At 41.3% G+C, this 11426-nt stretch overlaps 1 protein-coding gene across 1 annotated transcript; it reads left to right on the top strand.

The window, feature by feature from the left end:
• The first annotated feature begins 131 nt into the window (after positions 1-131).
• trpc4apa (transient receptor potential cation channel, subfamily C, member 4 associated protein a) lies at positions 132-11385 on the top strand. Its single transcript, XM_074673224.1, has 18 exons — positions 132-304; positions 1489-1617; positions 1745-1861; positions 3027-3084; positions 3201-3256; positions 3417-3545; positions 4795-4996; positions 5096-5281; positions 5358-5500; positions 5605-5736; positions 5837-5895; positions 5986-6171; positions 6322-6412; positions 6515-6655; positions 6791-6902; positions 7078-7190; positions 7394-7600; positions 8621-11385. The coding sequence occupies exons 1-18, from the start codon at positions 179-181 to the stop codon at positions 8756-8758; spliced, it is 2325 nt and encodes a 774-aa protein (XP_074529325.1). The 5' UTR covers positions 132-178; the 3' UTR covers positions 8759-11385.
• The last annotated feature ends 41 nt before the right edge of the window (positions 11386-11426 follow it).

The following is an 11426-nucleotide window of genomic DNA, read 5'->3' as shown; positions in this document are numbered from 1 at the left end:
ATGTAAATAAAAGTGTGTTCTGTGTTTGTACTGAATATAATAAAAAGGAGAATTTGATAAATGGAGTCCGGAGGTTGTTGTAGGATGCGTCTCTAACAGCAGGTGTCGCTTTTTTCCCAACGGTCCATTAAAGCCTTCCACTTCCTGCCCTAGCAGTTCAGTTCAGGAAGAAGAAATCATGGCGACGCTTTTGGGGTCCGATTCCCCTGGTAGTGGAGGAAAACGAAGAAATTGCAATTGCAACATCATCACAAAGTTCACGGCCAGTAAAATTACCGGCCAGGGATATAGCCGAGGAACACAGGTAAGAGACACGATGCGTGATGTGACGGTTAAGACGGTAGAAAGTTGGTCCACTGAAGCCACGGACTTGCGCGAGACATCAACCCTGAAATGAAGACGTTTTCCTGGAGACTTTGCTGGACATGTAGTCGACTTACAGATAGCTACAACATGACGGTGTACATAAAAACCTGTATATAACTTCAATAATTTGCATTCTAGATGCAGTCATGTGCTAACTGTTAAGGTAAATAACACTGCCTCTGCTAGAAGTGCATAAAGCAGATCCGCTGAAAGTGGCTCTTTTGTTGTTAGCCTCGCGGTAGCGTAGCATTACATGACAAGTTCGCGACGCTAACGTTACACAAACACTTAGCGCTGAACGTTTGACGACAGTGGTTAGTTGAAACACGTCTGGGTGCCAAAAACAACGAGGGCGTGTTGCTAAATGTTTGTAACGCTTCAATCACGAAATTAACGTTAGCAACGGTAGCTTGTGCTAGCCAACGGCTAGGTGGCTAAGCCAGCTGAACAGCTCAGGTGATTACGTAACGTCAGTCTAACCACAATAACTATCGTTTCCTTAAATGGAGACGCCTCAACAGCTGTTCAGAGGATAGCGTTGGGAAGTTTTATTTTTATTTCCACAACAGAATAACACGTAGCATGTTTTTAACTTTGGAGCACATAATTTTCTTGTTGATTTTGTTGTAACTGTGTAACTGTGTCAACTGTTTTGGCGTGGATGACTTTATGCAAATGAATGTGTCACCTGTCCTGGCAGTCAGCCACACAGTTTGTCTTTTTCTGTACACTGGCTTTTGGCCTTATACTGCAGAGCCTCTGAAACCGTTTATTCTTGTGCTGTTTGTGTCGTGACTGAACCTTCCTTGCTGATTTGGGGTATTGAACGGTGGGCTGGCATGCTGGGGAAGTAAATGTCATTAACGAACAGATTTAATTTATTGAAAACATCCCAAGTAACCTTACAAATATGGAACCACCTTTCTTTCGAAAGACTTGTTGAAGGCAGGTGACATAACCTGAACATTTGGCGAAGTGAGGTTTTGTTAAGGTGGTAACAAATTCAGATGTGAATATCAAACCTGCCTGATTAACACATATTGACAATCACGCCAAGTTTTCCCACCAGCTTCTGTTCAATGTATTTTGCATTTAAGTTTTGACCCAGTCTCTGTGTCACAGCTCCCAGTTGGTCTGCTCCAGGAGAGGGACAAACGGGCCAAATGGCAAGGCATCCCTACTCTGCTGCAGAAGCTCCATGAGAGCAGCCATCCAAACAGTGACCTCTCACATGCCCACAGCTTTCTTAAGGTACCCACTCAGCACTTTTCCACTCAGCAGTGAGATGATAGAATCATCTGTTGTTGCCTCTTGCTGCTGAATGCTGAATGTGAAACCTAGGTGATGTAGCAAATATGTGAACAACTGCTTCTTTCAGGTTTTGTCATCCCAGCTTTCTATGGAGGCCATGTCTTTTGTCACAGAGGACAGGAAGACTGCTCAGGAATCCACCTTCCCCAACACACACACCTTTGACCTATTTGGTGGAGTTGATGTAAGTCTGACACTCCTAGTTTGATCTTCTTTAACTTTTGAATGTCCCTTGAAGAATCAGCTGACATGTTGTACAGTAGGGCTGCAACTAACGATTATTTTTAGTGTCGACTAATCTATCGATTATTTTTTCGATTAGTTGGTTAATCAAGATTATGTTGAGTTTCAACCTAATTTGGCCTTTAAAATGTGCAGACCTTTATAATTCAACCTGTGTGTTGCATTTTCACTGCATTTACCCAGAGTTAGGTTCTCTCCTCTGATTGGTCAGCCCTGTGTCATGTTTGTTTGTTTGATTGTCTTTATTTCATTCATGATGACATAAAAAATATAAGTACTGGGCTATACAAAAAAATAAATAGGCTAAATCTCAAACTGAATGAAGCAGGTAACAGGGAAATGAAGTTGTTGTACGCAGTGTTGGACAGACCGATTATTAGTGACTTTGGGCTTGTTTTCTAATGTCTATTTGCTTATTGGGGCTTGCTTTGCTGTCTGAATGATCCTGCCTGACTCTCTCCCTGCTCTCCATAACAACGCGTTTAGTTTCGTTTCTCTACATGCGCTACTTCCACTTCGCTCATGCGCACTCCGCCCCTCCTCCTCCCCACTGAGTGTTACTGGTGCAGTGTGAGCTTGAGAGTGATAAATGTCCTCTCTTTTCAAAAGTTAGGGGAGTTTTGACACTAGTTTGTGGCTCAGATCCTGAAAAACTGTAACAGAGAGGGAAGGAGACTCTCTAAATCACGTCATCAGACGCTGAACTGCGGGAGCTGTCAGGCTGTCCAATCCGGAGATGCAGAGCCTCCGTCAGCGCACAGCGCTCTGTGGAAGTGGAGATTTTTCCTCATCAATATTCCTCATGTATAAACTTAGTGATCTTTTCCCATAAAAGTATCCAACAACACAGCACCTCATGCTGTGAACTGAAGTTACAAATAAGTATTACCCCCTGGTATTTGATTTTACCATGTGACAACGACAATAAAAACACTAATACGACGTGTCGACTATTAAAATGTGCGTCGATGAATTTTTTTCGTTGACGTAGTCGGTTATGTCGACTAATCATTGCAGCCCTATTGTACAGTTCGCACTGAAGCGGTGTAGATGTGATAACAGATAAAGTTCAAAGCATTTCATACTTGTGTCTGTGTTTCCTGAAGCTGCTTGTGGAGATTTTGATGAGACCTACTTTAACAATGCAGAAGAAAAAGCCCAAAAGTAAGAGCCACTCTCACTCTAAATGCGTTAACTTTTATTCCAATGTCAACATGTATGCTGCAATCACTGCATAATGTGTCCTTGCTGTGAAACTAACTTGTGTGGTTTTATTACAGTGAATGATGACTTGGTCAAAGACTGCCTTAGTGTTCTCTATAACTGCTGCATTTGTGTAAGTATCCCATTACTCTTTGTACATATCAGAGAAAAGTCAGAAGCTCATTTTTATCACGCCTCGTTTGGCACGAGAAGACTTTTTGTTGCCTTCTGAATCAAAACAAGCAGGAATAATCATTATTTACCTACCCTGTAATTTTTCCCTTTCTGTTCAGACGGAAGGGGTCACAAAGAGCCTGGCAGCGAGGGATGACTTTGTTCTGTTTCTCTTCACTCTGATGACAAACAAAAAGACTTTCCTGCAGACTGCAACCCTAATTGAAGATATCCTTGGAGTCAAAAAGGTTTGAGTTATATGAAATACTCAGAATGATCACTCTAACATGGCTTTGGTGATTCCAGTTGTGTTGAGTTCATTTTCCTGCTCGGCAGAGACATATTTCTGGTTAAATGGTACTCAGTACAGGGACTTTAAATGCCAGATGAGGCTAGCAGAGCTGTTGGTCCTGCTGAACATTATCATTATTGTTCATCAATTCATAATCATAGTAATGTATTTGTACAGTTTTGTATTCTATACTGTTATTTCTGGGTTGCTTTCACAAAAAAAAAAAAATTTTTTAGAATAAACCTTATTTCCTTGTTCACATAAATCTGAAATACCTATGAGCTCAACATCATTTGCATATTACTGCACCATTGTGGGATATTTGGCATTTATGCCATTTGTCTAAAGTTTGACTGGAATGCTAAACCCTGGAGGCTTAACAGAGCTCTAGAGTTTTTACATTTAACACAAAAGCTTTTGGGTTTGGCTTGAGTATGAAAGAAGTACCAGAGTCAAGGCTTTCAGAACAATGACACTGGTTTTTTGTGGCCACTTTCACATGGCAGTTCGTCTGGTATCCTGTTTGTTGAGAAGCGCGGTTTAACACCTTGTATTGTGTTGTCCTCTTCAATTCAAAGAAATTGTAGTTGCTCAAAGGTAGCTGAGTGTTATTGATTGCACCATTGTACTGTTTTATCAGGGCTTTGTGAAACCTGCAGGTGGGGATTTGGCCAACACTGTGGGCCCCCTCAAAAACAATGACTTAATTATCCAGAACATTATCTCTTTCAGTTACCTTGAGTCAGACCCATATTGTTGTTGTTGTTGCACAAAATCAGTTACTTTTGGTTTCTACTTCTGCTGTCCCTTTGTGGGTTAGTGGGCATACCTCAATCCCAAAGAAAGACATCTTGACAGAAGTCGCTCCCTTGAGACCTTTAATTTTCCTAAACTAAAACAAAATCTCAGGTTTCCCATCTTTAGTAATGGATACATAAATCAAAGGTGATCAGTCTGTCCATTTTATCGTTTTTACTGATTGTTGTAACTAATACTTTTGTGTTACTTCTCCTAACTTGAGGTTTCATGTCAAATCATGTCCGTTAACATATTCAAAACTACATCAATCAAGAAAGCACCCTAAACTAACTATTTAAATCCATGCACTTTTTTCTGTCCATCTGTTGGATCAGGGAAATCATTCTGCTGTGATATTTTGCGCCTTTGTGATAGTTGCTAACTCCTCATGTGTTTGCATGTTTCAGGAAATGATTCATTTAGAGGGAATCCCCAACCTGTCGGGCCTGGTTCAAAGCTTTGACCAACAACAACTAGCCAACTTCTGCCGCATCCTGTCGGTCACCATCTCAGAACCTGATGTGGGAAACGATGACAAGCACACCCTGTTGGCCAAAAATGCTCAGCAGAAACGTAATGCTAGCCCCTCAAGGGCAGAGGTCAACCAGGGTAAGTTGTATACTTGTCACAGCAGTGTCAATGAATTGTGTTTTTATATGCGTATAAATATCAGCATAAAATATTTTGTTGTTGTTTTTTTTCTTATAGTTACCCTTATGAATATTCCTGGTTTTATTGAGCGGCTGTGCAAACTAGCAACTAGAAAGGTGTCTGAGGCCACTGGAGCTAACTTCCTGCAGGAGCTGGAGGACTGGTACACCTGGCTAGACAACGCTCTGGTGCTAGATGCCCTCATGCAGATGGCAACAGAGGAGCCTGAACAAAGCAGTACTGGTGAGATAAGTTACACCATTGCTGATTCAATTCCAGGATATTTGGTTGATCTGACCTCTTTTCCCCCTTTTTTCAGAGTCATCAGATGAAAGTTCGCTCGCCACCAGCCCCTTGAGGCATAGACTGCCGCAGTCCATGAAGATTGTCCATGAGATCATGTACAAAGTGGAGGTGCTATATGTGCTTTGTGTTCTTCTTATGGGGCGACAGAGAAACCAGGTGCTAATCTTCACCCACCTCTTCCTTTGTTGAGATGTCAGATGCATTGTTTGCTCTGGGCATGGCTTGACCTTTACTGATCTTTGTATCCTGTCTCTGCACAGGTCCACAAGATGCTGGCTGAGTTCCGCCTCATCCCAGGGCTCAATAACCTTTTTGACAAGCTGATCTGGAGGAAATACACTGCCTCCAATCATGTGGTGCATGGCCAGAATGAGAACTGCGACTGTAGTCCAGTATGTATTTTCTCATGCATTGAAAACTCTCTTTTGGGTGTTAAATTCAACTTTTGATAGTGTTGTAAGCATTGTCTGTTAATTCTGTTTTTTTTTGCAGGAAATATCCTTTAAAATCCAGTTTCTCAGACTGATTCAGAGTTTCAGTGATCATCATGAGTAAGTTTTAGTAATTTCAATAACCCTCGTGTCCGATATTTTTAAGTAGTTGTGGTTTGTGTTTACTAATTTTTCCTCACACTCTTTCAGAAACAAATACCTCCTGCTGAACAGCCAGGAGCTGAATGAACTGAGTGCCATATCCATGAAGGCCAACATCCCTGAAGTGGAAGCTCTGGTCAACACAGATAGAAGCCTCGTGTGTGACGGGAAGAAAGGTCTTCTCACGCGCATCCTAGCTGTCATGAAGAGGGAGCCTCCAGACTCATCCTTTAGGTCAGCATCACAGACAGGGGATGAAGTAGTTGAACTTTTTATGTTCTTAAAAACAGTGAGACAAATAAGTTGTTTCTATTTCATACAGCTTTGTCTTTAACTTTATTTCTGCTTTCTAGCTCTGACTGAATTTTTCTGTTGTGTTTGTAGATTCTGGCAGGCCAGGGCAGTGGAAAGTTTTCTCCGTGGAGCCACCTCCTATGCAGACCAAATGTTCCTCCTTAAGAGAGGGCTACTAGAGGTAAAACTAGAACCCAGACTGTGACTGAATGTTCAGCTTTGCACAGATCTGTTAGATTTTGTCTTCTCCTGAATTAACTGGCTGCTTCTCTCTCACTATCAGCACATCCTGTTCTGCATCATAGACAGCGGCTGCACATCGCGGGATGTCCTGCAGAGCTACTTTGATCTGCTGGGAGAGCTCATGAAGTTTAACATTGATGCCTTCAAAAGATTTAACAAATATGTCAACACTCCAGAGAAGGTAGGGTGTATATACAGTTTACACACCAAATTTCAGAAGAGCAAAGTTTGTTTAGCTTTATTAACCTTCTACAGTACCAGTTTGTGTGAATGAAAAAGAAGTGTAAATTATGAGTTTTTTTTTTCTTATCTCCAGTTTCAGACTTTCATGACACAGATCAACAGTTCCCTGGTGGACTCCAACATGCTCGTACGCTGCATCGTCCTTTCGTTAGACCGCTTTGAGAGTCAAACCGAAGATGTTAAAGGTAAAAAAAGACGACATGTTCAGAAACTTTGTAATAGAACATTCCCAAGAAGTAGTTCTCAGTTTCATTTCTTGTTTTGTAAAAAAAAAAAAAATACTATCAAAACTAAACAAAAATGGAAGTTGTGTTCCTGTAAGAGGTCATTAACTGTTGTTTGATTTGGTTCTTTCCCCAGTGGTGGAGGTGCTTTCTGAGTGCTGCCTGCTGTCCTACATGGCCAGAGTGGAGAACAGGCTTTCCTTTCTCTTTCGACTGATCAACATCATCAACGTGCAAACTCTCACACAGGTCTTTTAATTTGTAATGTAATATCTTGATTAAAACTTTTTTCTAGATTAAAAAATATGTACTGAAAGATCTTCTTGATGTAATTTAATGTAAAGCGCTGTTGGCTACATCAACTGTTGACTTGGTTTTAGTTTTGTAAGAGATGTTCAATGTCTGGTTTATCTTTTAAGCCCCGTTTCCCTTTATTCTATGTTTTGCTGCAGGAGAATGTGAGCTGTTTAAACACCAGTTTGGTGATCTTGATGCTGGCCCGAAGAAAAGCCAAGCTGCCCTTCTACCTCAACGCCCTGCGGGAGAAGGAGTATGCAGAAAAGTACCCTGGCTGCCTGCTCAACAACTTCCACAACTTACTGTGCTTCTGGCAGCGCCACTACCTCAACAAGGACAAAGACAGCACCTGTCTGGAGAATGTGAGTAATGATTCCCTGATCACAGCTGAAGTATGCCTTAGTGTGCACTCAGCATGTCATCTGCAGAGCCTTCTTCATGTCATGTCGTCTGACTGTGCTTTTTCTGTCACAAATAGAAAAGGGTGTTAAAAGAAAATGATTTGGAAACTAGGGACTTTACAAAACTTCTCTGCTTGGAGAAAAGAAAAACAAAAAGTGAAAACCTCTTCCTGAAGCATCTGGAAAAGTATCGTCATAGAACATGCAGAGATAACCACAACTGAACACTCACAAAAGAAAGTAAAATACATAAACAGATAAAGTATTTTAAGACGCTGACAGAACATGCAAACCCAGTGGTGTCAAAAGTACCAATAACCTGTGAAATAAATTTAAGCTGCTCTGCTCTGTTGAAAAAAATGCGTCTTTGGCTGTACATGAACATGTACAGCTTCCTTTACTCGCCCTGCTGTTGCTCCTTGTTGTGGTTTTACAGGCAGCACCTTTTTCCACACTCATTTAGTCAGCATAACCTCCATTAGCAGCAGGCAGATGTGTTCAGAAAAGCTTGAATAAATCCTCAAAATGCCATGAGTCCAGTTTCAGGTCCAGTTGGTAACTTTCTTGATAACACAAGCCAATATGTGTGGTTGAGGATTTTTTTTCAGAGTTTGATGAGCTGATGTTCACTCTGTTGGATGGTAACTTTAGCGGGTGATGTGTTGTGCTTTTCTGCTGCCCCCAAGTGGTGAGAACAGAAAACATGTCTGCCTCATTCTTCAACAGCCTTATGATATTTAAAATGTCTCTTAAATCTGTACTGAAGTCGCCTTACTAATGTTTTAGTGTCATTAGCTTTTGTGTGCTTATATCGATTGGTAAACAGTGTTGATCACGTAGTAATAGTTACCAGATGGCATGATTTGTGATGATGAGTCTGTGTTTTTCATAAAGTGAGATTTTGTTTTGTAGAGTTGGTGCTCAGCTGATTTCTTCTTTGCCATGAAAATGTTGTAAACCCCCTCTGGTTTCCCTTTTCAGAGCTCTTGTATCCCCTTTAGCTACTGGAAGGAGACGGTGTCTGTGCTGCTGGGTTTAGACAGGACTTCTCTGTGTGCCATAGCCAGCTACATTGATGAGCCCTTCATGGACCTGGACAGAGACCTTCTGGAGGATTGACCTTGAGTATGTGAACTGGGGACAGGACAGGACAGGGCAGAGGGGTGCAGGGAGCAAGGACACCTCCAGCTGGTGAAGACTCCTTTGAGCTGAGCCATCCGGGCACTTTGGGACTGTGTCCTGGATGTAAAGACTCACATGCTTGCTTTTGGTACCTTTGCATGGAGGCTGTCATCGATAAGAGGGGATATGACTCGCACTAAATCACGGTTTCTCTTCAAAAGGAGGGACCCTTTATGCCCGCCCCGATCAGCCACATTATTTAAGACGATTTAAGGACTTGGTAAAAAGACACCTGCATTGGTTGTTTGTTGTAGGTGAACTTCAAATAGAGCCTTTTTATATAACCTATACAAAAATCTATTGAAAAAATATGTAAGATTCAACAAATTATATGTTAGAGAAAAAATATTCTTTTCACGTGGACGGCCACTGAATAAACTGTCCACCTGATGCAGGTCAGTGATGCATCACAGGGCTGCCAGGAGTCACCAGCCTCAACCACCCACTACCTACACGCTCCAGGATGACTCCGTGCCAATTCACCACCTTACCTGCTGGGTGACTGTTGGAGTAATTTGGAGTTGCTACAGGCGTCTTAACGAACAGCGTTTTCATTTGATCTACCCGTGGGTCTGTTCTGTTTGGTGCTTACTGGCTCTTTGATACATCCAGATAGCTTGCAGGGCTCTTCAACTAAAACCATCGACTCTCATGTTGTCTGGAAATCCATCCTGGGGTTTAATTCTTTACCAGGTAATTTTTGTTGAATTACTTTTTTCTTGTTGAAAAAATGGCTTTTAGCTCTGGACAAACTGTAGATTAAAGGATGCACAGGTTAAATGTTTCTGTTTGTATATTTTAACACATTTGTTGATTTAAAAAGGTCTTCATTTTGTAACACAATTTGTATTGACGTTCTGAGAGATGCTTTAGTAAAAGAATAAACTATGCAGGCACTAGTGTTAAGATACCACTTTCATTGCTTCAGTCCACTGAAGTGTGTGTGCGACCTTCTTCCCATCAGCACCGGCTTTGGACTGAAGGTTTACCACTTCCTCTGGTTTCTGCTGTTTCTCAAAACCTTTGGCCAAGAATGACAATCTTTCTATGTGATGGCTCTCTTTGCATGGCACCATGTGATCTTTCTTTTTGACAAAGACAAAGCAATGGGCAAGGCTATGCTGTGGATAGCCCATGGCCTGAATGTGCAGCTGTTCGTTTGAAATGGAAAAACACAGGCATGAGCAGATTTTTGGTGTCTCAGATTAAACCGGCCCAACCTGAGATAAGTACAAATGGCTGAGCTACCTCATATTTGATCCTGACAGCATACAGATCAAACCACTTCTGATGATAGGTGTACAGTTTTTCTCCCAGCATGTCATGGTTCATAGTACCTGGTCATGTGAATGTAAAGGCATCCCCACAGTTGGCCCCTGATGCCAAGAGTTGCTAATGCTGTGCCGCCTTGGGATGCAAACACTAACGTCCTTTACACTTTAAAAGCCTTTTCTTTGCTTTAAAGCTAATCAACCAGAAATGTTTCCTTTCTTTCTAGCTTTCATTCAGCATGTCTTAAATCTCTTGATAGGTGTGCACATATTTGAATTAGTTCATCTTCTGTGCTTTGCAATGAGTATAATGCACCTACACTATACAAGTGCTTCTCTCCGGTTCTCAGATTCAGTGCAGAAAGCCTGAGGTGTTTGCGAGGGCTCTGTGATGCTGAGATGTGATCTAACACTGGGTTCTTCTGCAGTGGTGTCATTCTTAAAACTGACCATGCGTCACTTTCTCTTTTCAAACCTCTGTCATTACTTCAGTCATCCATCAGGAATAGTCGACCATGCTTTTGGTACAAAAACATGAATGTTGTGAGCACTTCTCTATGATGACTGTACTAACAATCTCTGAACCCTGAATTCTGTAGCTTTGTGGTCTGGATGAGTGAGCTGCCCCTTTTTTGTATAAGGCACAAGAACAGTTCTTCTGTATGTGATGTGGTTTTCCCGGTAGGCCTTAGATTTTATTCAGTCGTATGTTAAGAGAATGGTGAAATGTTGCGCCTGTTTGCCAAGAACATGCTGCATTGTGTTAAATCTAACACTATTCAGTTTTTACTTTGGAGCCCTGGTGTCCTGACTTTTTAAATTGAAGACTTCTCTTTTCTTGGCATGAAACCATTTATCATACAGGTTAAAAACTGAGGCAGTGTGGTGTGTCTTTGGTCGGCATGTTGGTCTCACCTCACCAGGGCTGATAGTGGTAGCGTTTGGTGAAATAAGAATACAGATGATGGTTTAAACATTTAAAATCACAAAGATTCATGTTTGAGACCTACCCAGAAGTTTTTCTAATCACTTGTCATTGAACAATGCATCAAGTCTCACATGGTTGGATTTGAAATTTCACTTCTGTACCCTTTAGTCTTAATACCTTTCTAACCCTGTGTGACTCAAACTATCACATTTATCTTTCAGTTTCACATTCTAGTTTAACTACTTCTGTAACCAACTCTCACCCTTCTGTTCCTCCTTTAATGCTGATATTGAACTTCATTTTCCCTATTAAACAGCTGTTTGTCAGATAAGTGATATAATAAATTCTTCTTTGGATATTTTTTTTGTTTGATTTCCATCTGTCATATACTGACTCTGAAATAAAA

Source organism: Halichoeres trimaculatus, unplaced genomic scaffold (assembly GCF_033239565.1).
Source record: "Halichoeres trimaculatus isolate MK-OKI-2021-1 unplaced genomic scaffold, fHalTri1.1 fHalTri1_scaffold_1, whole genome shotgun sequence".
NCBI classification, from domain to species: Eukaryota; Metazoa; Chordata; class Actinopteri; order Labriformes; family Labridae; genus Halichoeres; species Halichoeres trimaculatus.
Note: the sequence above shows the minus strand (reverse complement) of the source record. Positions and strands in the feature narration are given on the sequence as shown.

What these genes read in the sequence shown, in the direction of transcription:
- trpc4apa (XM_074673224.1), top strand. Translation starts at nt 179, where the DNA reads ATGGCGACGCTTTTGGGGTCCGATTCCCCTGGTAGTGGAGGAAAACGA. An exon ending in AAGGGCAGAGGTCAACCAGG is followed by an intron (nt 4,997 to 5,095) that starts GTAAGTTGTATA and finishes TTTTTCTTATAG; the next exon opens with TTACCCTTATGAATATTCCT. An exon ending in ACGTGCAAACTCTCACACAG is followed by an intron (nt 7,191 to 7,393) that starts GTCTTTTAATTT and finishes GTTTTGCTGCAG; the next exon opens with GAGAATGTGAGCTGTTTAAA.